General features: G+C 38.2%; 1 protein-coding gene across 2 annotated transcripts in view; it reads left to right on the plus strand.

The window, feature by feature from the left end:
* The first annotated feature begins 343 nt into the window (after positions 1–343).
* C14H8orf88 (chromosome 14 C8orf88 homolog) overlaps positions 344–27444 on the plus strand; it is a 36030-nt gene continuing 8929 nt past the window's right edge. Inside the window, exons 1-5 of one of the 2 annotated variants that reach the window (XM_003586911.5) lie at positions 344–885; positions 8440–8538; positions 12213–12286; positions 21094–21166; positions 25674–25780. In XM_003586911.5, coding sequence (XP_003586959.1) covers positions 8460–8538; positions 12213–12286; positions 21094–21166; positions 25674–25780 — 333 coding nt within the window. In that variant the 5' untranslated portion in view covers positions 344–885; positions 8440–8459. Of the gene's footprint in view, positions 886–8439; positions 8539–12212; positions 12287–21093; positions 21167–24220; positions 24317–25673; positions 25781–27444 lie in introns of those variants that run through there. The other variant, XM_059874506.1, reaches the window with a different exon arrangement.

Genomic DNA, 27444 nt, shown 5'->3' on the forward strand with positions numbered 1-27444 from the left:
TTGTGAGCTGGGTAATGACAGGAATTTTCCTATTCACCCGTGTTCTGCCTCCACGTCCCCTAGCAGAGTGAAAGGACCAAAAGGGGGACTCTCAAAAACAACGGTGAAAAATATGAGTGAAGAGAATAAAGGTGATTAAAAAGAGGATTCGGATTCAGATGAAGTCGCTTCAACCAGTTTTGTTCCTTCAAGATGGCGATCTGTGTGAGCTGTGTACGCCTGTCTGAAGTTAACTATGTCCCTTACTCCCTGACCGCCCTAATCTCAGCACTGCTTAGACTCAGGGCAGGGGCAGCGCGGGCAGCGCCCACGGGGCCTACCGGCCGCTCTGACGCGGAAGGGGCGCAGTCGTCAGCGCGCCCGAGGCCTGGCTCACAGAGGCGGCCTGGCTCACAGAAGCGGCCTGGAGCCCCCGCCCGGCCCCCGGAGCCGGCGGCTTGCCTCGCCCCCGCCCCGTCTCAGGCAGGTCGGACCGCCGGCTGGGGTCCTGAAGGCTGTTCATGCGGGCACGCCCCGTCCAGGGAGAGCCCGTCAGCACCTCAGAGAGGCCTCCCGCGGCCTCCTCGTCGCCAGGCGCGACCTCCAAAGGGGGCAGCTTCGGCCCCTCGCGCCCCGTACGTCCAGGAAAACGCGCGCAGCCAGTTTAACGGTTCAGTTCCCGCCCGACTGCGGCAGCGCGGTAGGTCGGGCGCCCGAGGCTCCGCCCCGCGCGCGCCCCGCGCCTCTGGGGGCCGCCGTCTGCCCCACCCCCGCGGCTGCCAATCGCGGCCTCGAGCGAGCCGCCGGAGCCGTTCCCGGACGGGCACCCCCGGCGCTCCACAGTCGTGTCTGGACTGAGCGCCGCGACGCGGCTGCCGGCCCCGAACCCTCCAGGATCTTCAGGCGGTAGGTTGCCGGGGAGGACGGGCTGCGAGGCGAGCAGAAATCAGGACCGCGGGGAGTGAGGCGGCGAGTGGGCGCCGTCTCCGAGGACGGACACGGGGGAAGTTGGGGTGACGGGGAGAGAACTGGCTGGGGTCTGGGACGAGTCGGGCAAGGCCTCCACAGGGTCCCCAAGATGGGGCTCTTAGGACGCAAAGTGGGCGGGCAGGTCGGCAGGAAAGGCGCGGGGGCTGGGGCGGGGGAAAGCGGGAGAGAAGCAAGTGGCCCGGGGAGTTAGACTGCTGAAGGAATGTTGATAAAACAAAAATAAAACAAACAAAATGCCCCCAGAAGTAAGTGTGTATGGACCCCTGCCCCACGACCTGGTGATAGGCAAGTGGGATGGTTTGAAGACTGTTTCCCGTGTCCTGGCATCGTCCGTACTAAACGTGACCAACAGTTTGTTTTTGAGATTACTTTAGTTGTTTTTATTAATAATAAAGAGCAAACGAATAATTAATTACACGAAATTATATTCTGGAAGAAAAGAAAACCCAGTAAGAATAAAGAAACCAAAGACATATGTGGTCACTTCACAGAAGAAAGTCAAATGGCTAATGAACCGTATTTGAAGATGTTCTGTGCAACTTGTATGTAAGGATGCGCGTTTTTACGAAAGTTGACATACAACATTTTGTTAGTTTCAGATGTACAACATAATATTTTATCAAAAATTTATAGTTGCTGATATTTTCGCAAAACTAAAAAACTATGAAAAAGGACAGTTACCTCAGTTATGACAACCACCAACACGCATTACCTGGACAATTTATTCCACCTAAATGTTAAATTGTATTTGTGTTAAAAGATGCTTCATAGGAAAAAAAATTTTTTTGTCAGAAAGCATGAAACAGAAAACAGGACACTCTTGGCTTATAATTTTTTGATATTTCAGTTTAAATATTTGATATTTAATTGTTCTAAATAATGACAACCTAGTTTGTGGAATATAAAACGTCTTTCAAGTCACGATTAGTTTATCCTTTAGTCCTCTGTATTTTCCATAATCAGTTTATGCTGCTTAATTACATCAGCATTTGGCTTTAAGAAATCATAACTTTGTAAAAGGTATTTTGAAGTTGAAAACTGAGATTAAATCTTACATAATCCTATATGGGAAATATACATGAGATAAATGAAAGCATGTTCTTTTCACTTCTCTCAGCATATTTCTTAAATTTTATATGCTCTTATCTCTTAATTGCAGCAAAACCATCAGCAGTTTCTAAAGAAATCTAGCATTTAAGTTGTATATTTTAAGTATAATACTGTTTCTAAGTATAGTAGGTAGTAAGTATAGTATCTAATGGATTAGAATGGCAGTGTACCATGTCTGCAGAATGAGGAAAGCATATTAATCCCATAATATATTTAGTAGTCTAAGAAAAATTGAAAATTGAGGAAATGAAAATTATTAGCACACATCAACTTATTCAGAAGGTTTTATACATGTAAATGTTCCTTCTCATAAATTTTTCCATACAAGTACTGTCCATCCACACGGAGTAGTGGAGAGTCAGTTGTGTTTTACTTGCCAAACACACAAATTTAGAGACGACAGCATGAACTTTACAGTCAGAACCGCATTTCTACCCATTACGAACTGTGTGAACTTGTGCATTTCTCTTTTTCTTAGCTTCAGGTTTCTCATCTGTAAAGTAACTAATAATGAGTTTCTGCAACAGTTAATGTATGGCTCAAAATTAAATGAGATAGTATATGTAAAGCATTTAATATGTAGTAAGATCTCATAAAAATGAAGTTTTAATTAAGAAAAGCATATATTGGGTAATGAAATTGTGCCCCATCTGATCAGTATATATGCTTATTATCTCATAGTACTATATTTTAGAAAATTTTAGGTTAATTTATAATTTCAGAGTGGTGGGCCCTTAGGATTCATATTTAGTTCAACATATTTTTTTAAAAAAGAAATAATCTAAGATATAGTTAGTATTCTAGATGTAGAATAGCAGTGATATGGATTTCCTGACTTGCAAACCAGTGTTCTGTTCATATCACTTGGCCTTAATAAGTGTGATACACCATTTTAACAGATTGACAGATAAAAACCATATGATTATCTCAATAGATGCAGAAAAAGCCTTTGACAAAACTCAGCTCCCATTTATGATTAAAATTCTTTAAAAAAGGGCATAAAATGATTAAAAATCATTCTAAGATGATTTGTTAAATATGTGTGAACTTGAAAAATAATAACCATTTCTCAGCATGTGTTAGTTAATATTATTAATTTTTGAGATATTGGATCAAAATGTTCTTTAAGAAATATTTATACCACAAAACTATATTTACATTTCAAAGACAACTGTATGACAGACCCACTGCTTGCTACCCAGTGGTGTAGGTAGGATTATGTTTTTTTACAACTGTTCTTTGTAACACTTGATATCATAAATGCCTACACTAGGTAGGACAACCCACTCCAGTGTTCTTGCCTGGAGAATCCCAGGGCGGGGGAGCCTGGTGGGCTGCCATCCATGGGGTCACACAGAGTCGGACATGACTGAAGTGACTTAGCAGTAGCAGCAGGTAGGACCAGTAGCTTCCGAAAGGAAAGGTCCAAAAGGAAACTTTTGGAATTCTACATTAGAGTTTGCTAAAGACTGAAGTTATTTTACATACTGATTTTGTAGTTCAGCTGTCTTTATTTTTAACACAATTAAAATTAAGAGAATTAAGAAAATTTTTAAGAGAATTAATTCTTAATTAAGAATTAAATTAAGAGAATTAAGCTTTGGTTTGTGGAGCCCTGTCCTTCATTATGATACTTGATCAGTTTTACAATAATAATTGCATATTTATTATATAAGTACTTGCCTTTCCATTAATAACACTGTTTAAGATATGATGCTGTTATGTAGTATGCATCCAAAACTTATTTCCTATAATATCACAGTCTCTATGCAGGCATAGTTTACTTTTAAAAAATCGTATTGAATAGAATATTGTATGAGATGTGAATTTGTATCTGGAGACTTTGCTGTAGTTTCTCTACTACAAATTGAAAGAGTGCATGCTTGCTAAATTGCTTCAGTCGTGTCTGACTCTTTGCGACACTATGGACTGTAGCCCGCCAGGCCTCTCAATTTGTAGTAGTTTTCCTACTACAGATTGATAGGGGAGAGGGTAGGTGGGTACAGAAATATCTTTGGTGGGGTTTTTTTTGTTGTTTATTTATTGTATTGCAAACTCATATAATAGTTCTGTAACTCCTAAACTCTTGAAAATCCCTAGTTTGAATACTGTGGATTTGCTTTGCTCAGCAACTGGAATACACTTTACAACCTACCAACTCAATTTCAGCTGAGCAATGAAAAAAAAGTGTGTGCCAAAGTAGTCTATTGTATTCTTTTCATGGGGAATAGGATGGAAAGTTAATACTACTAATATTGACATTAGGGTCCTAATTTAAATGGTTAGGATACATATTAAATAATGACAGATTGCTTTTAGGTCCATGTTAAAATATCTCTTTCACATAGAAAATATTCAATCAATAAAGTGGTTTTTTTTCTTCATATACTTTTTGGGTTTCCTATTATATCAAAGTTGTAATGTCAACAAATACATACAGCATTAGTTTTGTTTAGAAGGTTGTTAATCACCATGCTGAAATACTAGTTAACATACTCATTACAAGTCTAGATGGGTGCTAACTTGGGTTGTTGTTGTTCAGTTGCTCAGTCGTGTCTGAATGTTTGCAACCCCATGGACTGCAGCATGCCAGGCTCCCCTGTCCTCTGTCTCCCAGAGTCTGCTTGAACTCATGTCCATTGAGTTAATGATGCCATCCAACCATCTCATCTTCTGTCGTCCCCTTCTCCTCCCTCCTTCAGTCTTTCCCAGCATCAGGGTCTTTTCCAGTGAATCAGCTCTTTGCGTCAGATTTGCTTGACTCCAGACTTCAAGAAAAAGTAACTATTTTGTGCTTAGTTATCATTGCTAACTTTGAGAGGTTGTTTATAAATTTATGACTTTAACACTTGAATTATGTCCAAAGGAATTAGATGAAAGCATTTCTTTGGTGTGTAAAGAAAGTGATTAACCCCATTTTATACTTAGGGAAAAGGTCGCTTAGACCAGCTTCTGCTCAAGATCATATGGTTACAATCAGTTTCTGGAAAATTAAGTGAAAATCTGGTGGAGTTTTACTTTTGACTTCATCTTGATAGGCATCAAAATTTGGAAAACTTGTGATCCATTCAAACATCAGAAAATTTTCATTAAATAGGCATTTAAATGTACAGATGTATTTAGTAAAACTGATTGTGTTGTAGCTACTAAGATACACAAAGTCAGTTTTTTTTTACTTCAATTGTCTAACCAATTAGGCTTATAATAGATTTTTTGTATGATATATTTTAGAAAAATTAATAGTCAAAATATAAGATGGGCCACTGGAAAAAGAAAGAAAATCATTATTGTTGTTACTGTTCTTGTTATTTTACTATCAACCATTTGTTAGGAACTAGAGAACTTCATGTGAGCTTCATCTGAGCTTCCCTGGTAGCTCAGCTGGTAAAGAATCTGCCTACAATGTGTGAGGCCCCGGTTGGATTCCTGGGTCAGGAAGTTCGCCTGGAGAAGGTATAGGCTACCCACGCCAGTATTTTTGGGCTTCCCTCATGGTTCAGATGGTAAAGAATCCACCTGCAATGTGAAAGACCTGGGTTCAATCCCTGGGTTGGGAACATCCCCTGGAGGAGGGCATGGCAACCCACTCTAGCATTCTTGCCTGGAGAACCCCATGGACAAAGGAGCCTGGTGGCTACAGTCCATGGGGTTGCAAAGAGTCAGACAGGACTGAGCGAGTAAGCCCACACAGAGAACTTCACATGAACTATTTTATTTAATGTTACTGTTGAAAGAAGAAGAGCAGCTGAAAGAGTAAGGAAACACCAGAAAACCTGAGTTTATAGATAAATGGTGAAACATAATAACATTTATGAATTCAACAATTTATTGAACATGTAGTGTATATTAGATGCTGTGGCAGCCCTTAGATGCTGTATATTAGATGCTGTGCTAGCTCTTAGAGAAAGTGATGGAGCTATGATTTTATAGTCAGCTAATGTAATAAAAACCACACTGGAAGAGGGCACAAGGGTGCTTTGTGAACATAAAAGAAGGGTGCTTATTGAAACCTGGACAGTTCTGCCTGTGTCAGCGGTGGGAAGAGAGGGAGGAGCTAGCTTGACTGAAGGGTGTTCCGTCTAGAAGCATGGGGATGAGCGTATATGCCACTTTCTAGACTCATGAGCTGGGGCAAATTACCTAATTTCTCTAAGCATTATCTGGAAAATGAGGTTTAAAAAATCATAAAACTAACATTTATTGAACTCTTATGATGTAGTGGGCATTGTGCTAATGATTTATACAGATTTTCTTGTGGAGTCCTCAAACCTAGGAGGTAGGGGTTATTATTTTCCATAATTATATAACTAGGTGGTAGAGCTATGATAAGAACCCAGGTAGGCTGACCCAAGACCTGAGCTCTAACGATTAATAGTGCCTGATTTATAAAGTTGTTCTGAATATTAAATAATGTGGCATAGTGAATGGTTTACTGTGCATGAAACATGGATGTTGGCTCATGTTTCTATTATTAATAATTCAGCAGGTGATGGGGAACTAAAGTTTTTGAAGCAGATATGTGTGTAAAGGGATCATAATTTGGAGAGAGAAGAAGCTGTATTCTCCCATTTATTCAGCAAGTGCTTGTTTTGCACCTACTTTGGATCCAGTCCAAGTACTGAGTTAGTTGCAAGGGACACAGGAGGAATGAAAATATTGTTCCTCACTTTGAGAAGAATCTGTCCCTCGCTTTGCTAGTATGGAAGACAAATCAGCCATCATAGTTTACTATATAGTATAGTACAGTGTTCTCTAAATGCCGTGATGTGGCCATATTCATTTTGTCTCAGGTAAAGAGGTACATATGGAAAGGCAGTATTTAATTAAATCAGACTAGGTGTTCAGGGAGATATAGTAGGAACTACTGGGAGACTAAAAGAGTAGTGGTAGGAGTAAAGAAAATAGATCTGAGTGATATTTTGATAATAGAATGGAATTAGAGACTGATTATGGTGAGGGGCTCTAATTTAGATAAATTTAAGGGATACAACAGGAGGGACATCTTTGGAGTCAAAGTAATGAATTTAATTTTGGATATGTTGAATTTAAGGTACCTACTATAAGATATACATGGGAATATATTTTGGCAATTAGATAGTTAATATAATAATAATACACTCAGGAGGTGATCATTCATCACCTCCTGAATTATTAATAATAGGAACAGAAGCCAACACCCATGTGTCATGCACAGTAAACCATTTACCTATGTCACATTATTTAAAAAGAGAGGTAGACGCAGATGTGTAAGTAACGGGATACTTATTATGTAGGTAGGTAGTTGCAGTCATGAAAATAGATGAAAATAGCTAGGAGAATCAAAGCCAAATTTGGACTAATTCCTAAATTTAACTGGAGAAAAATAGGAATCATCTAAGGAAGTTAAAAGAGACAGTCAAAGAAATAGGAAACAAAACCTATAGAAAAGAGGGAAGTTAAGGGAGGAAAATGTTTTAAAGAGGGAATATTCAGTTGTGAGAGATGCTGAAATGGGTCTCTGGTTGTTGCAGGTTGTTTTAAATTCTTGTTTTGTGTTTGTGTTTTCCACTTTAATTTATAAAATAGTTATCTTCAAATGAATGTCGTGGGTTTTTTTATTGTAAGTTCTATTTTTTTTGTCCTTTTTTCTTTTGTTCTTTTATTGAAGGATAATTGCATTACAGAATTGTGTTGTTTTCTGTCAAACCTCAACATAAATCAAACATAGGTACACATATTTCCCCTCACTTTTGAACCTCCCTCCCATCTCTCTCCCCACCCTACCCCTCTAGGTTGATCCAGAGCCCCTGTTTGAGTTTCCTGAAGTATACAGCAAATTCCCGTTGGCTATCTATTTTTACATATAGTAATGTAAATTTCCATGTTACTCTCTCCATACATCTCACCCTCTCCTCCCCTCTCCCCATGTCCATGAATCTATTCGGTATGTCTGTTTCGCTACTGCTGTCCTGTAAATAAATTCTTCAATACCATTTTTTCTAGATTCCATATATATATATATATGTTAGAATATGATATTTATCTTTTTCTGACTCACTTCACTCTGTGTAATAGGTTCTAGGTTCATCCACCTCATCTGAACTGACTCAAATGCATTCCTTTTTATGGCTGAGTAACATTCCATTGTGTATATGTACCACAACTTCTTTATCCATTCATCCGTCCATGGACATCTAGGTTGCTTCCATGTTCTAGCTGTTGTAAATAGTGCTGCAGTGAACAGTGGGATACATGTGTCTTTTTCAATTTTGGTTTCATCAGGGTACATGCCTAGGAGTGGGATTGCTGGGTCATATGGTGGTAATGTCATTGTTTTGTTTGTATATGTGTTAAAGCAATTTGTGTTTTTCCCTCCTAAAGTATGGAACCTCAAGATCTTTATGATAATGGAAACCAAAAAGTTGATTGGTAAACCACTTCAACCAGCAAGACCTGTTCGTCATCTGAGTTCTCCCCCTGGTGAGTCTGGTATCCACATTTAAAAAATTAATTGGCTAATAGCTAATTAGTATTTGAAAGGCCAAATAATACATAAATAATATATGTATAGAATACATAAATAGTTTATGGTGGATATTTAAAGATAATGAAAACCAATGATCTCTGAAGAATTTAGAAGTATTACCAATGAGAAGGGATTCTTTTTTTATTGATGTATATAATTGATTTACAATACTGTGTTGGTTTTAGGTATACAGCAATGATTCAGATTCAGTTTTTATATATATATATATATGTATGTATGTATGTATGTATGTATGTATGGGCTTCCCTGATAGCTCAGTTGGTAAAGAATCCGCCTGCAATGCAGGAGCCCTGGGTTCGATTCCTGGGTTGGGAAGATCCCCTGGAGAAGGGAAAGACTACCCACTTCAGTATTCTGGCCTGGAGAATTCCGTGGACTGTATAGTCCATGGGGTCGCAAAGAGTCGGACACAACTGAGTGACTGACTCTCACACACATATATATGTATATACACCCATGTTGCTGCTGCTGCTGCTAAGTCGCTTCAGTCATGTCCGACTCTGTGCAACCCCACAGACAGCAGCCCACCAGGCTCCCCTGTCCCTGGGATTCTCCAGGCAAGATTTCTGGAGTGGGTTGCCATTTCCTCCTCCAATGCATGAAAGTGAAAAGTGAAAGTGAAGTTGCTCAGTCGTGTCTGACTTGTAGCGACCCCATGGACTGCAGCCCACCAGGCTCCTCCATCCATGGCATTTTCCAGGCAAGAGTACTGGAGTGGGGTGCCATTGCCTTCTCTGATATACACCTATACATATATATTTTTTCAGATTATTTTCCATTATAGGTTACTATAAGATATTGAACATAATTGTGCTATATAGCAAATCCTTATTGCTTATCTGTTTTATGTATAATAGTTTGTTAATCCCATACTCCTAATTTATCCCTTTGCTCCTCCCTTTCCCCTTTGGTAACCATAAGATTGTTTTCTGTGTCTGTGAGTCTCTTTCTGTTTTGCCTATAAATTCATTTGTATTATTTTTTAGATTCTATATATAAATGGTATCATATAATATTTGTCTTTATCTGACTGACTTCAGTAAGTATACTGTGCTCTAGGTCCATTCATACTGCTGCAAATGGCAATGTTTCATGCTTTTTATGGCTGAGTAATATTCCACTGTGTATATATACCACATCTTCTTAGACCAGTCATTTGTTAATGGGTACTTGGGTTATTTCCGTGTCTTGGCTATTAGAAATAGTGCTGCTGTGAACATTGGGATGCACGTATCTTTTCAAATTAAAGAGTTTTTGTCTTTTTTGGATACATAATCAGGAGGGGGATTGCTGGATCATAAGATAACTCATTTTTTAAGTAACCTTCATACTGTTTTGCATTGGAGAAGGAAATAGCAACCCACTCCAGTATTCTTGCCTAGAGAATCCTGTGGATGGAGGAGCCTGGTAGGCTGCTGTCCACAGGGTCACACAGAGTCAGACACAACTGAAGCGACTTAGCATGCATACATGCGTTGGAGAAGGAAATGGCAGCCCACTCCAGTGTTCTTGCCTGGAGAATCCCAGGGGCGGTGGAGCCTGGTGCGTCTATGGGGTCGCACAGAATCGGACACGACTGCAGCGACTTAGCAGCAGCAGCATATACTGTTTTGCATAGTGGCTGCACCCATTTACATTTCCACCAACGGTGATTGGAAGTGCTCTCACCAGCAATTATTATTTATAGATATTTTCATGATGGCCATTCTGACCTGTGAAGTGGTACCTCATTGTGGTTTTGACTTGCATTAAGAAATGGATTCTTAATGGTCTACTAATCCATAGTCTACCAGACCAACAAAGATGGGAAGAACAGTTTTTGCTTAAGAGCAACTCATGGATTTTTTTTTTTAATGTCTCATTTTCATGGTTAACAACTGGCTTATGCTCAGAATGATACTCTCAGTGCAAATCATGTTCTGTGATTTTGATCACTGCTGAGAAGTCATGCTGGAGAGAGCATTAGCCTTTTAAAAATATACCTAATTGAAAAAAATTAGTCCAAAGCAGATTAAGGCTGTACTTTAGCTGAACAGAAAGTCTTAATTTTTTAGGAAATCTAAAACTAAATTTTCTAAAATTAGATGGTAACAATAACCCTGTGTACGAGACAGCAAAAGAGACAGTAATGTATAGAACAGTCTTACGGACTCTGTGGGAGAGGGAGAGGGTGGGAAGATTTGAGAGAATGGCATTGAAACATGTCAAATATCATGTATGAAACGAGATGCCAGTCCAGGTTCGATGCACGATACTGGATGCTTGGGGCTAGTGCACTGGGACGACCCAGAGGGATGGTATGGGGAGGGAGGAGGGAGGAGGGCTCAGGATGGGGAACACATGTATACCTCTGGTGGATTCATTTTGATATTTGGCAAAACTAATACAATTATGTAAAGTTTAAAAAATAAATAAAATTTTAAAAAAATAAAATAAAATATTTTCTCTTGTGCATAATACTAAACTTTTGGACAAATTCTTGAAATTCCAAATTGGAATAATAATTTTTTATTCTTTTTCATTACTAGCTATATATACTTATATTTTACATATATGTGTATAAAAATTACTTTAGTTCTGCTTAGTCCATGTGTTCAACTGAGTAACTGGCTACTTAGAAAAGGGAGAACATAGCACTTTGATTGATTACAAAGATGAAGCAGAAAAGATAGAAATAACACAGTTCCTCAGTCCTCCACTTGTTCTTCCATCTTTGGCTTCTACAGAGAAGATTGTCTACATTTTGGTCATGTTTCCTCTGAAGATAGCTGTGACTTAGGACAGACAAAATGAAATGAGATTTCTGGACCATAGTTCAGCAATACTGATGTGATTCAGCATTCTTCTGGAACACTGAAGAAGCAGTTGTATAGGGCCAAGTCTCATTTTGTCCTAAAGCAAAGGAAATAAAACCATTGTCAGCTACTTGTTTCTGTGACTAGGCTTTTTATAGTATCCCTCCCTCCCTTATTTGTACAGGTTCCATTTTTCACGGATGCTTTCCCTTGAAGGCTATTTTAGCGGTGGGTAGAAGTGGGCTGGTAGCCCCGATCTCTCATTTCATTATGTCCTCTTAAGATGTGGACAGGAAAAAAAAAAAAAGATGTGGACAGGAGTAGGGGTTTATTAAGCAGAAAAGTTAGGTAAATCAGAAATTAATTTTAGCATTAAAGCATAGTTCTGTACTGTTTGGGCAACTCACATCCCCAAAGAAATCTACTTTTTCTTCAAGACCCATACTGAATTATTTCCTTTTGTTAAGCCTTAGTTGTTAAGCCTTAGTTGATACCCCCAAAGCCCAATCTTCTCTCCCCTGGTATCTTCTCTGTACCTGTCACATAACTTATTGTTATTATAATCATTTTTTATGAGCTTGTTTTAAAAAATAGGCTATGAAGTCTTTTATCTCTGAACTTTTTTCATGTTTATAAACCCATCTCCTAACACAGTAGCTGACATTTCATTGTGTTGAGTAAATGAACTCTCAGAAAACATTTCAAAACAGTGCCTAGCATATCCTAGATACTTAAGGTTTTTTAGGTGGTATTATACCATTTATTGAAGTAATAAGTATTTAAAACAGGTTTTTTTTCCTCTCTCCTAACAGGAGCAGTATTCCCTTTCAACTTTCAGAATGAATATCCATGCAACACCCAGTACTTACAAAGTGGAGTTAGCAGAGTAAGTCTTAGAAGTTATAAAAAAATGAAGCATTGCAGACTGGAAAGTAAAATTTGTTAGATGGCTCTTGTGTGTCAGGTACTATATTAAATGCATCATATACTTTAATAAGTTATGATATATTTCAGGCATACACTTAAGAGAATAAAATACTCATTATGCCCATTGCTCACCATTTTCAAATCTCAATATTTTTTTGTTTTATTTTAGAAAATTAAAAGAAGTCTTACATACATAGTTAAAAACACCTGTATATCCCTGAACCTTCCCATTTGCTTCCTGTACTTCCCCAGGATAAGTATCCTCAATTTGTCATTGTTTCCATGAATGTATTAGTACTTTTGCCGTAATAAATAGACTTGTTTGTATGTAAAGCTACTACATTTCTTGTTCCATTTTTTTGTTGAGGGGTATGACCCTTGTTAAATAAGCAGGGTGACACTATACAGCCTTGATGTACTCCTTTTCCTCTTTGGAACCAGTCTGTTGTTCCATGTCCAGTTCTAACTGTTGCCTCCTGACCTGCATATAGGTTTCTCAAGAGGCAGGTCAGGTGGTCTGGTATTCCCATTTTTTGAAGAATTTTCCACAGTTTATTGTGATCCACACAGTCAAAGGTTTTGGCATAGTCAATAAAGCTTCCAACCAGTCCATTCTAAAGGAGATCGGTCCTGGGTGTTCTTTGGAAGGAATGATGCTAAAGCTGAAACTCCAGTACTTTGGCCACCTCATGCGAAGCGTTAACTCATTGGTAAAGACTCTGATGCTGGGAGGGATTGGGGGCAGGAGGAGAAGGGGACGACAGAGGATGAGATGGCTGGATAGCATTACCAACTCAATGGATGTTCTGAGTGAACTCCAGGAGTTGGTGATGGACAGGGAGGCCTGGCATGCTGCGATTCATGGGGTCGCAAAGAGTTGGACACAACTGAGTGACTGAACTGAACTGATGACCCTTGTTTATATTTTATAATAGAAATAGAAATATTTTATAATAAATGCAATTATATAATAAATATCCATCTATATGTTATGTTTTATACATGTTTGAAAGGTCTTCTGGAATATAAACTTGGAGTAGATTTTCTATATACCGTCAGATTACCCTCCAGAATGATTTGTACAAGCAATGCATTAACTACTCTGATTTTTCTACAGCCTTACCTTGTTACTGTCAAACTTTCACTTTTTTCATGTTTAATGTGTGAGAAATGTGTCTTTCTTGGTTTTAATTTTTAATTCTTTATTACTTTGAAATGCAGCATCTTTTTTTTTTTATATTTAATTTGGCCATTTGGATTGTCTCTTTTGTGACATCACTGCATATTGTCTGCCCATTTTTCTTGGTCTGTGAAAGAATTATTTTTGTGTGTTTCTTTTTTCAAATTTTAAAATCTTTATGTAGTCATAGTGTCAAATTTTTTTATGATTTCACTTTTTGTGTCATTGTTTATGAAGTCTTCCCTGCCCTAAGCTCAAAAGACATTTTTCCTACATATTCTTCTAAAAAGTTTAAAGTTTTGCTTTAATATTTAGGTGTATAATCTACCTGAAATTAATTTTTATATGATATAAATAAAATCAATTTTTTTTCATATAGTCAGTTGTAAAGTACAAGTCATCGAATATTCTTTCCATATAGACTTACGCCATCTTTACTGTATAAATCTTTATATAAATAGGGATTGTTTCTGGACTTTGCTTTTCCATTGGTCTATTTGTGTATCTCTGTGTCAGGACCTTGATATCTTAATTATTCTTGCTTTATATAAATTTTTAAGCCATTGTAATGTTTTGTTTAATCTATCCCAGCAGTTAAAATTTACCTACTTAATACATAAGAATATTGTATTGTATAGTAACTTTCTTTGGAACCCTTGACCTTCTTTTGAAAGCTTTATAAGTAAAAAGGAGTATGTTAATATTGCAAAACCTTATACAAAATAAATTAGTTAGATTTACTTCTAAGCTTAAAATTTTGTCTGCTGCTTCAAATGTAATTCAAAAGCTACCAGAACCTATGTCAGAGATATCACATGATTTTTAATGAAGGACATTTTTTACCAACTTTTTGTATTTTTTAAACCAACTTTGTTAAGGCATAATTTACATACAGTAAAATGAATCCATTGGTTCAATGGGTTTTGACAAATAATCAATATATATCTCATGTAACCAACCCCACAATGAAACTGTAGAACATTTTCAGCTTCCCCAGAAGTGCTCTTTTATTCCTTTTCAGTCATTTACTATTTCCACTTCCATTAATCCTAGTGCTCCCTCCTGCTCCAGGCATCTGCTCATCTGCTTTCTTTAGCTATAAAGTAGTTTTGGCTGCTCTAAAATTTCATATAGATGAAATCACACAATATATTCTTTAGTGTTAGGTTTTTTGTTGTTTTTTTTTTTTGCTCAGCATAATGTTTTTGAGATTCTTCCATGTTGTAGATATTGGTGGTGATTTTCTTTTAAATTTGGAGTAGTATTCTGCTGTATGAATATAGGATAGTTTATTTATTATGATAAATATTGTGAATAATGCTCTGTGGATAGTTGTGTTCAAGTCTTTGTGTATACACACACACAATAACCAGAAGTGGAATTGATGAATCATGTTAAATCACTTTAGAAACTGCTAAAATGTTTTCCAGAGTGGTTGTACCACCAGTAGTATATGAGTGTCCTGGTTACTTCACATCCCTGTTGACACTTGGTATAGTCAGTCTTAATTTTTAGCCATTTTAGTGTGTGAGTTAGTTGTATCTCATTGTATTTTATATTTGCATTCCCCTAATGATTAATGAAATGGAGCATTTTATCATGAGTTTATTTACCATCTGTCGTTTTCTTTTCTTTTTTTCTTTCTGATAAATTACCTGATCAAATCTTTTGCATGTTTTTACTGTTTGGGTTGTATACCTTTCTTTCACTGAATCATAAATTTGTTGACATCAGTATATTGTACATGTGTGAGTTTATTTCTAAACTTCATTATGTTCTGCTGATTTATAATGTGTTTTCTCCAGCTTTATTGATATATAATTGACATATAACATTGTGTAAGTTTAGGGTATAGAATGTGATGATTTGATTGATAACCTGTTTATGTTGCAAAATGTTTACCACAATGAGTTTAGTTAACATATTCTTCATTTCACATAATCACTATTTTGTTGTTGTTTTTGTTGTAGTGAGAACATTAAGATTTATTCTTTTAGCAGCTTTCAAGTATTCAATGCAGTATTGTCAACTATAGCCATCTTGCTGTACACTAGATTACCTAGATTACATATCTTTAGGTCCACATCAAGCTTTACAGACTGTTGTAGCCAAGTCAGATAATGAAAATTCACTAACTTTATAGTTTTTCAGATTTATCTCCCTTATTCTGGGTCCTCAGCATTTCCACAGAAATTTTAAGTGAACCGGTAAATTTCTACCAAAAAGGCTTATTGGAATTCTGATTGTTTGAAATTAGTTTGAAAAGAATTACCATCTTAACATTGTCTTCTGATCCGTGAGCAAGACATTTCTCTCTGTGCTTTGTATTTTTCAGCATAGGGGTCTTGAACTCTTGTCAAACTTATAAGCATTTTGTATTTTTTTATACTATTGGAAGTGGTACTTTTTTTATAAATTTCAAATTCCACATTTTGGATGCTAGAATACAGAAATACTATTGATTTTTGTACACTGACCTTGTTTAACTCACTTTTTAGGTCTCAAAACCTTTTTGTAGTGTATTCCCTCCCATTTTTCTCTACTGTCAGAATTTTACTTAAACTTGTACTATAAATACACAGTACATTGTTACTAATTTTTGCTTTTGTAGACTATCTTTTAAAATAATTTTTTAAAATATAAGAATGAATTTTATTTTAACCTTCATTTATTCCTTTTCCAGCACTCTTAATTTTTTTATGTAAATCCATGTTTATGTCTGGCATTACCTTCCTTCTGCCTGAACAACTTCTTTTAGTCTGGTTTTTTTTTTTTTTGCTGTTATTACCTCACAAAAATTACTTGAAAACATTGACTTAACAACTCATTATTATTATCTTTCATGGGTCTGTGGCCTTAGTGGTTTCGGTGGCCATTTCTCAGTAATGTGGTTGCAGTCAGATAGGGTCTAGGCCTGGAGTGCTTTAAAGTCTTGACGGGATTGGATGGTCCGATGGCTCACTCACATGGCTGGTAGAGTTTAGCTGCCCTGGTAGACTGGAGGTAGCCCCTACAAATGGCCTCTCCAAAGGGCCTGGGCTCTTTACAGCACAATGTCTGGGCTTCAAGACTAAGGCCTGGAAACCAGCCTGTCATTTTTAGCCTGTCATTTTTAGATTGGTCTTGAGCAGTCACGGATCTTGCTCAGATTCAATGGAGAGATGAGAAAATGTCAAGAATTTGTGGCCACTTTTGATCTAAGAGTAATATGAATTTCCTTTCATCTGTATTTACCAATTCAAGGCCTTTGCCCATTCTTTTTTTATAGACTCCATTGTTTTCTGGGAGCTCTTTCATACTACAGAAATTAGCTCTTCAAGAGTATTTTTCCTGTTTCGATTTTGTCTTTTTATATTGTTTATAAATCTTCCTCTTTAAATTTTCACCCTGAAATGGATGTTGATATGAATTTGTCTCTTCCTGTTCTCCTTCCTTTGTCTCAGTGGTGTGCATTTGTGTAAGATGAATGAGAGGGGCTGGAAACATTTTTGCTAGAAAAGTGGAGGCTCAGTAGAATACCTGAGCATGCAGATGGGGTATTTTACTGCAAATTGCAAAATGCCTTGCCTTGGGGGAAAAAGCCTGGTGTTTGTTTTGCTTTGCTCAAGCCTATTCAGCTTTTTTCATTCCCTAAGCTAGCCAGTCAATATCACAGTAATCCAAGTCTATGCCCCAACCAGTAACGCTGAAGAAGCTGAAGTTGAATGGTTCTATGAAGACCTACAAGACCTTTTAGAACTAACACCCAAAAAAGGTGTCCTTTTCATTATAGGGGACTGGAATGCAAAAGTAGGAAGTCAAGAAACACCTGGAGTAACAGGCAAATTTGGCCTTGGAATACGAAATGAAGCAGGGCAAAGACTAATAGAGTTTTGCCAAGAAAATGCACTGGTCATAGCAAACACCCTCTTCCAACAACACAAGAGAAGACTCTATACATGGACGTCACCAGATGCTCAACACCGAAATCAGATTGATTATATTCTTTGCAGCCAAACATGGAGAAGCTCTATACAGTCAGCAAAAACAAGACCAGGGGCTGACTATGGCTCAGACCATGAACTCCTTATTGCCAAATTCAGACTGAAAATGAAGAAAGTAGGGAAAACCACTAGACGATTCAGGTATGACCTGAATCAAATCCCTTATAGTTATACAGTGGAAGTGAGAAATAGATTTAAGGGCCTAGATCTGATAGATAGAGTGCCTGATGAACTATGGAATGAGGTTCATGACATTGTACAGGAGACAGGGATCAAGACCATTCCCATAGAAAAGAAATGCAAAAAAGCAAAATGGCTGTCTGGGGAGGCCTTACAAATAGCTGTGAAAAGAAGAGAAGCGAAAAGCAAAGGAGAAAAGGAAAGATATATACATCTGAATGCAGAGTTCCAAAGAATAGCAAGAAGAGATAAGAAAGCCTTCTTCAGCAATCAATGCAAAGAAAAAGAGGAAAACAACAGAATGGGAAAGACTAGGGATCTCTTCAAGAAAATCAGAGATACCAAAGGAACATTTCATGCAAAGATGAGCTTGATAAAGGACAGAAATGGTATGGACCTAACAGAAGCAGAAGATATTAAGAAGAGATGGCAAGAATACACAGAAGAACTATACAAAAAAGATCTTCACGACCCAGATAATCACGATGGTGTGATCACTGACCTAGAGCCAGACATCCTGGAATGTGAAGTCAAGTGGGCCTTAGAAAGCATCACTACGAACAAAGCTAGTGGAAGTGATGGAATTCCAGTTGAACTATTCCAAATCCTAAAAGATGCTGCTGTGAAAGTGCTGCACTCAATATGCTAGCAAATTTGGAAAACTCAGCAGTGGCCACAGGACTGGAAAAGGTCCGTTTTCATTCCAATCCCAAAGAAAGGCAATGCCAAAGAATGCTCAAACTACTGCACAATTGCACTCATCTCACATGCTAGTAAAGTAATGCTCACAATTCTCCAAGCCAGGCTTCAGCAATATGTGAACCGTGAACTTCCTGATGTTCAAGCTGGTTTTGGAAAAGGCAGAGGAACCAGAGATCAAATTGCCAACATCCGCTGGATCATAGAAAAAGCAAAGGAGTTCCAGAAAAACATCTATTTCTGCTTTATTGACTATGCCAAAGCCTTTGACTGTGTGGATCACAATCAACTGTGGAAAATTCTGAAAGAGATGGGAATACCAGACCACCTGATCTGCCTCTTGAGAAATTTGTATGCAGGTCGGGCAGCAACAGTTAGAACTGGACACGGAACAACAGACTGGTTCCAAATAGGAAAAGGAGTACGTCAAGGCTGTATATTGTCGCCCTGTTTGTTTAACTTATATGCAGAGTACATCATGAGAAACGCTGGACTGGAAGAAACACAAACTAGAATCAAGATTGCCGGGAGAAATATCAATAACCTCAGATATGCCGATGACACCACCCTTATGGCAGAAAGTGAAGAGGAACTAAAAAGCCTCTTCATGAAAGTGAAAGAGGAGAGTGAAAAAGTTGGCTTAAAGCTCAGCATTCAGAAAACGAAGATCATGGTATCCGGTCCCACCACTTCATGGGAAATAGATGGGGAAACATTGGAAACAGTGTCAGACTTTATTTTTCTGGGCTCCAAAATCACTACAAATGGTGACTGCAGCCATGAAATTAAAAGACGCTTACTCCTTGGAAGGAAAGTTATGACCAGCCTAGATAGCATATTCAAAAGCAGAGACATTACTTTGCCAACAAAGGTTCGTCTAGTCAAGGCTATGGTTTTTCCTGTGGTCATGTATGGATGTGAGAGTTGGACTGTGAAGAAGGCTGAGCGCCGAACAATTGATGTTTTTGAACTGTGGTGTTGGAGAAGACTCTTGAGAGTCCCTTGGACTTCAAGGAGATCCAACCAGTCCATTCTGAAGGAGATCAGCCCTGGGATTTCTTTGGAAGGAATGATGCCAAAGCTGAAACTCCAGTACTTGGCCACCTCATGCAAAGAATTGACTCATTGGAAAAGACTCTGATGCTGGGAGGGATTGGGGGCAGGAGGAGAAGGGGACGACAGAGGATGAGATGGCTGCATGGCATGGCTGACTCGATGGACGTGAGTCTCAGTGAAGTCCAGGAGTTGGTGATGGACAGGGAGGCCTGGCGTGCTGCGATTCATGGGGTCGCAAAGAGTCGGACATGACTGAGCGACTGATCTGATCTGATCTGAAGCTAGCCGTTTAGTACCATGCTTTCCAGCTCAAGGCTGCTTTTCTTCAGTAAACGTACATTTTTCAGTCATCATCCAGTTCTAACTCCTATTAACCCTATAAGTATTGTTTATGCATCATTTCCTATGTAAAGCCTTTTCTGAAATTTCTAAGTCAAATTTAATGCCCCTTCCTCCCATTGCACTTTCTGCATATCTTTATTTAGAGAACTTCTCAGGTTTTATTGCAATTTAGTATTTTATTTTTCTGCCTACCTTTTAATTTGTGAGTCCTCCAAAAATGAATCCTGGGATGTCATGTTCATCTTTGTATTCCCAATACAAAGCACACTGTCAGTCATGTAATAAGCACTCTGTTTTTGACAAATGAGTGGGTTTTAAAAGTCTACTGCTACCCACTTTGTGCCTTTACAAGAATTAGAAGAGGAATAGAAAATTATACAAAAATGCAGATTTTGTTAAAATAAGATACTTTGCTGCCATCTGGAAGGAAATCTGGCATATCCATGCTGTGAGTGGTACCCCTTTAGATGCACATCGTTAGTAACTGTGTGCAGTAGCCATCAGTTTCAGAAGCTGTCTCAACTACCTCTTACCTGTATACTTTGGGATTTGTTACTAAACACTTTTTGTCTTGATTTCCCTTGCCTGTAGTATGGTGATCGTAATGCTTGCCTTATTTCCTTGTAAGACTATGACAATTAAATGAGATAAGACACTTTAGAAAATTTTAGTAGGTGTATTTTCTTAAATACTATGAAAGATTTGAAATTTTCTCCATTTTCAGTGATTAATATGTGCAGGCATGATAGAATAAATTTACTGTTTTTTGATGTTATTCAGATATGTTGACAAATACAAATTGAATACACTTAGGCTATACAACGTGGTTTGTTTTAAAGGTATCTGACCTGATGATTTAATATACATTGTGATATGATTACCAAAATCACGTTAACTAACACACACAATTTGTATGGAAACACAAAAGACCCAAATAGCCAAAGCACTCTTGAGAAAGAAAAATGGAGTTGGAGGAATTAAGCACCCTGACTTCAGACTATACTACAAAGCTGTAGTCATCAAAACAATATTGTACTGTCACAGAAACAGAAATACAAATCAGTGGGACAGGGTAGAAAGCCCAGAGATAAGCCCGGGCACCTGTAGTCACCGAATTGGTGACAAAGGAGGCAGGACTATGCAGTGGAGAAGAGACAGTCTTCAATAAATGGTGCTGGGAAAACTGGACAGCTGCATGTAAAAGAATGAAATTATAATACTCCTAACAACATGTGCAAAAATAAACTCAAAGTGGATTAAAAAGAAAGTGTTATATAAAATTTTAAAACCTTAGATAAAAAGTATATTTTTTTCTTCTATCAATAGTGTAAGACGAATGGAATGCAAGCCTTTTCTCAAGGTCTTAATGAACAACAACATCATTCTCCAGTTAAAAAAGGTAAATTTTTACCATAATTACCAACTTTCATAAAAGATTCATAGCAATCATGTAAAGTTAATATTTGCTTACCTGGAAACCTTATGTACATTAGAAATTTTATTATATTCTTTTGGTTGATTTCTGTATATTACAAATTATAGGTTTGACTGCTCTAAACAGACTATCATTACAGTGACAAGATAGAGGTTTATTTCTGTCTTTTGTAATATGTAAAATTTTAAGCTGGTATATTAATTCTGTTCTGTGAAGTGCTACTAGCCCCAGTATTAAACTGTCCTTGGTTTTACCATCTTTAATACGTGGCTTCCATCTTAATGCCGAACATGAATGCCTCTGCTCCGGCCATCACATTCTCTTTCTAGCCATCAGGTAGGAAGTAGGGAGGAAGAAGGTTCTTAAAACTATGACTCAGAAGTTGCATATATAACTTCCACTTAATGTCTCATTGGCTGGAACTTAGTCATGCTGTACAAAGCAGACTGGAAAATGTAATCTTTAGCTCTGCAACCAGCTAACTTTATCACTGAAGCAGAAAGGAAGAACTGCTCTTGGGAAAAACCAATAGTCTCTCCCACACCGGCTACTTTTTAATAAAATAAAGGTTTTTTATTAATGTAGTTTCCAAATTTTGTCAACCAATCTATATATGTAATTTACATGTAATTAAACCCTGTTAACACTTTCTTCTAGTACTTAACTTCATATTCCAAATAAAATATTTAAATTGTTTCTATATTTTTCATTTCTATATTATATTTTGACAACCTCTTTTGGAAGATGAGACTTTATATCTTCTACATCAGTCCCCTCATTTCTTCAGCCCTTCTATCTACCCCCTTTCCACCATATAGTTACTAAGTTTCAGTTAGAGTATCATCACTCTTTATATTATATATAACTGTGTAATTGCAGTAGCTTAGCTGAAAAGTGGAAAAGGCAATGGCAGCCCACTCCAGTACTCTTGCCTGGCAAATCCCATGGTAGGCTGAAGTCCATGGGGTCGCTAGGAGTCGGACATGACTGAGCGACTTCACTTTGACTTTTCGCTTTCATGCATTGGACACGGAAATGGCAACCCACTCCAGTGTTCTTGCCTGGAGAATCCCAGGGACGGGGAAGCCTGGTGGGCTGCCGTCTATGGGGTTGCAGAGTCAGACCCCACTGAAGAGACTTAGCAGCAGTAGCAGCAGCTGAGAAGTACATACCTGTTTCATAAAATCCATCCTTTTTTCTGGAGCTCATGTTCACCTTGTTTTTCTATGTAACTATTGTTAATTTTGCCCATCATTTGCTCCAGCAACTCTGCCACACTTATCTATATTTTCCTTATGGTTGGAGAAGACTCTTAAGAGTCCCTTGGACTGCAAGGAGATCCAACCAGTCCATTCTGAAGGAGATCAGCCCTGGGATTTCTTTGGAGGGAATGATGCTGAAGCTGAAACTCCAGTACTTTGGCCACCTCATGCGAAGAGTTGACTCATTGGAAAAGACTCTGATGTTGGGAGGGATTGGGGGCAGGAGGAGAAGGGGACCACAGAGGATGGACAGAGGATGAGATGGCTGGATGGTATGGCTGACTCGATGGACGTGAGTCTGAGTGAACTCTGGAAGTTGGTGATGGACAGGGAGGCCTAGCGTGCTGCAATTCATAGAGCTGCAAAGAGTCGGATACGACTGAGCAACTGAACTGAACTGAACTGAAAAATGTATGAATTGTTATTTTTTCCCCTGGAGATGATTTTTCTTTTAGACTGTTCCATTATCCATTTCCAGTATGGATTAATTCCTCTTCAGTACTACTATAAAGCTGTTGTCTTGGAATGAATTTTACTGTTTTTATCTGGAGACATCCTCTTTGCAATTCTTAGGTTTCTTTTTTCATCTTTTTGTCTTGAAATAAAACTCATCATTTAAGCCATTATAAACGTACAGTGTCATGCAACCATCAGTTCAGTTCAGTTGCTCAGTCATGTCTGACTCTTTGCAACCATATGGACTGCAACACTCCAGACTTCCCTGTCCATCAACTCCCGGAGTTTACTCAAACTCATGTCCGTCAAGTTGGTGATGCCATCCAACCATCTCATCCTCTGTCATCCCCTTCTCCTCCCACCTTCAATATTTCCCAGCATCAGGGTCTTTTCAAATGAATCAGTTCTTTGCATCAGATGGCCAAAGTATTGGAGTTTCAGCTTCAGCATCAGTCCTTCCAATGAATATTCAGGACTGATTTCCTTTAGGATGGACAGGTTGGCTCTCCTTGCAGTCCAAGGGACTCTCAAGAGTCTTCACCAATACCACAGTTCAAGAGCATCAATTCTTCAGCACTCAGCTTTCTTTATGGTCCAACTCATCACATCCATACATGACTACTGGAAAAACCATAGCCTTGACTAGACGGACTTTTTATTGGCAAAATAATGTCTCTGCTTTTTAATATGCTGTCTAGGTTGGTCATAGCTTTTCTTCCAAGTAGCAAATGTCTTTTAATTTCATGGCTGCAGTCACCATCAGCAGTGTTTTTGGAGCCCCCCAAAATAAAGTCTGTCACTGTTTTCATTGTTTCCCCATCTATTTGCCATGAAGTGATGGGACTGGATGCCATGATCTTAGTTTTTTGAAAATTGAGTTTTAAGCCAAGTTTTTTTAAGGACAGACTTTTTGGCACAGTGGGGGAAGGAGAGGGTCGAATGATGTAAGAGAGTAGCATTGAAACATATACCATATGTATATGTTACCATATGTAAAATAGATAGCCAGTGGGAACGTGCTGTATGATGCAGGGAACCCAGCGCCCATGATCAGTGACAACCTACAGGTGTGGGATGGGGATGGAGTTGGGAAGGAGGTTTAAGAGGGAGGGGACATATGTATACTTACAGCTGATTCATGTTGATATATGGCTGAAACCATCACAATATTGTAACATAATTATCCTCCAGTTTAAGACCACAAAATTTTTAAAAATGAAAAGAAAACAACTGAATACCCAAATAGATACATGAAGCAAAGTCTTGAAGGGACCAAAATGCAAGAGTTTCTTCCCCACAGATTTGATAATATCATTCTTCTGGTATATGGATGTGTTCACCCACCTGGAAACATTCCAGAGCCTGCACTTTTTTTCTTAAACAGGTTTGTTTTTAAATTTTCATTTATTTATTTTTGACTGTGCTGGGTCTTGACTGCTGCATGGGCTTTTCTCTATTTGCGGCAAGCACGGGCTACTCTCGAGTTGCAGTGCGTGGGCTTCTAGTTGCAGGCCTCTCTTGTTGCTGAGCACGAGCTCTGTGGTGCACGGGCTTTAGCAGTTGTGGCTCCCGGTCTCTAGAGCACAGACTCAATAGCTGTGCACGGGCTTAGTTGCTCTGCGGGCTATGGGATCTTCCTGGATTAGGATCAGACCTACATCTGCTGCATTGATGGGTGGATTCTTTAATATTGAGCCACCAGAGAAGCCCCCAAACCTTGTAATTTGGGAATTTTTTTAGAAGCTTCATCACATAGGCACAATCTATCTTTAATTCAGTCTCCAACCCCTGTCCCCTTCAGAGGATGTAGGAGTGTGGCTGAAAGGTCCATGCTTCTCATCATTGCTTCGTCTTCCAGCTGACCAACCACTACCCATGATCCCACCAAGAATCATCTCATTAGAACAGAAGACCAAATCACCCAGAAAATTTTAAGGAATTTAGGAGCTCTATTAGGAACCCAGAGTCAAGTAACAAATATTAGAATGAAAGATGCTCTTAAGTTTTCTTATCACTTAGGAAATTACAAGGAAAAGAATCTCTGTACCAGGAACCAGAGCAGTATATATTTTTTCTATTATTTCACAATATGGAAATCTCAGTTGCCAATCCTTTTCTGTTAGCATTTTAAAAATTACAGCTCCACTATTTCTGACCCAGTAAATGTCTAATATAGACCAAGATGGTGATAGTCTCTGATGAGAAATCTGCAGATATTTGACTCATTCTTCCCCTTAAAGTTAGGGATCCTATCTTGTAGCTTTGTCACCATTACCTCAAATAGTCCTTGATTCACAGTAGGTATACAATAGATGTTTCTTGAATTCATGTTGATTATATAAATTTTTCATAAGTTAATACAAAAATATAAAGATAGGCTTATTAGAGTTCCACTTTGGCAGGATATGAATTGCCCAATAGGTATTATGCCTGCTATATTTTATAAGATTTCTCTACTACTTGTGAATAACCAGATTAAAGAAGCCATGCATTTCCAATTTTCTGAAATTTTTCCATGGTTAATTGGCTTTGTTTCCATGTAAAAGGAAAATTGAAGGCAGTAGATGTTTGTCAGAGTTTTTTCCCCTCCCTTCTCCTTTATGTAAAAACTACTTACTATTTTACAAAATAATGGACTGATAATAGACATCCAGTAAGAAATGAGTCAAAGGTGTTCTGAGAGACTGTGCTCTCAGAACAGAGAGCACAACATCTGTGTGCTCAACATTATGTTTGATGTTCCATATCTACAGAGAGAATCAAATACAGCAGAGATTTCCTGTTGAAGCTCTCAAGTGTTTCCATCTGCAGAAAAAAACCAGACTTTCTGCCTGATCATCCCATTGTACTTCAAAAACCAGTAAGTAATTTTTTAATTTTGTATCATTTTAATTCTAAATATATACTAGAGATTTTCATATTATTTTAATTCTAAAATATTTGCCTTTTAAACATTTTTAATCTTTCTAATTGTTAAATATAATTCAGAAAAGTACATAAATCTAAATATATGACCAATTATGTAACTAATTACCACTCTTATCAAGAAATAGGATGGAATTACATTTTAGGAAATACTTTTCTGTTGAAAGGTCATGGAAGGAGATCCTGTGTTATCTTCTAAAAGTGTTATTGTTTTGTTTTTCAACTGACTTTTATAATTGATTTTACTATAGGTTGTGAGAGACACAGGAGATTTTACTATATATTATGAGATACAGGTGAAGTTTTATTTTTTACTGCATGGATATCAAGTCATCCTAGCAATATCTAGCAAAAGGATAGACCTGCCATCTATTTTTATATTTATGTGTGGTCTGTTTATGGGCTGTCTGTCCTGTTCAGTTACTTGTTTTATACAATAGGACAACATGTTCTGCAACATGACTTTGTTGTTTCTTTGCCTTTATTTTTTTTAAACATTTTATTGCCTATAGTCAATTAACATTGCTGCGTTAGTTTTAAGTGGATAGTAAAAGGACTCAGCCGTTACATATACGTGTATCCATTCTCCCGCAAACTCCCCTCCCATCCAGGCCTCCACATAACACTGAGAAGAGTTCTCTGTGCTGTACAGTAGGACCTTGTTGGTTATCCATCGTAAATAGAGCAGTGTGTACATGTCGATCCCAACTTCCCTAACCATCCCTCACCCCATCCTTATCCCACTGGCAACCATAAATTTTTCTTTGTGAGTCTGTTTCTGTTTTGTAAAGTTCATTTGTATCATTTCTTTTGGATTCATATAAGGGATGTCATATGATATTTCTTCTTCTCTGTCAGAGTTACTTCACTCAATATGACAATCTCTAGGTCCATCCGTGTCACTGCACCTGACATTATTTCATTATTTGTAATCGCTGAGAAGTAGTCCATTGTATATATGTACCACATCATCTTTATCCATTCCTCTATCAACAGACAGTTAGGTTGTTTCCATGTCTTGGCTGTTGTAAACAGTGCTGCAGTGAACATTGAGGTGCATGTATCCTTTCAGACCATGTGTCTCTCTGGATATATGCCTAGGAGTGAGACTGTAGGGTCATATGGTAGCTCTGTTGTTGCTGTTGTTCAGTTACTGAGTCATGCCTGACTCTGCAACCCCATGGATGGCAGCATGCCAGGCTTCCCTGTCCTTCACCATCTTCAAGAGCTTGCTCAAACTCATGTGCATCGAGTCAGTGATGCCATCCAACTGTCTTATCCTCTCTCATCCCCTTCTCCTCCTTCCTTCAATCCTTCCCAGCATCAGCGTCTTTTCTAATGAATCGGCTCTTCACATCAGGTGACCCATGTATTGGAACTTCAACTTCAGCATCAGTCCTTCCAGTGAATATTCAGGGTTGACTTCCTTTAGCATTGACTGGCTTAATCTCCTTGCAGTCTAAGGGACTCTCAGGAGTCTTCTCCAACACCACAGTTCAAAAGCATCAATTCTTCAGCACTCAGCCTTCTCACGTCCATACATGCTGCTGCTGCTAAGTCTCTTCAGTCGTGTCCGACTCTGTGCAACCCCATAGACAG

This window comes from Bos taurus, chromosome 14, assembly GCF_002263795.3.
Source record: "Bos taurus isolate L1 Dominette 01449 registration number 42190680 breed Hereford chromosome 14, ARS-UCD2.0, whole genome shotgun sequence".
Classification (NCBI taxonomy): Eukaryota; Metazoa; Chordata; class Mammalia; order Artiodactyla; family Bovidae; genus Bos; species Bos taurus.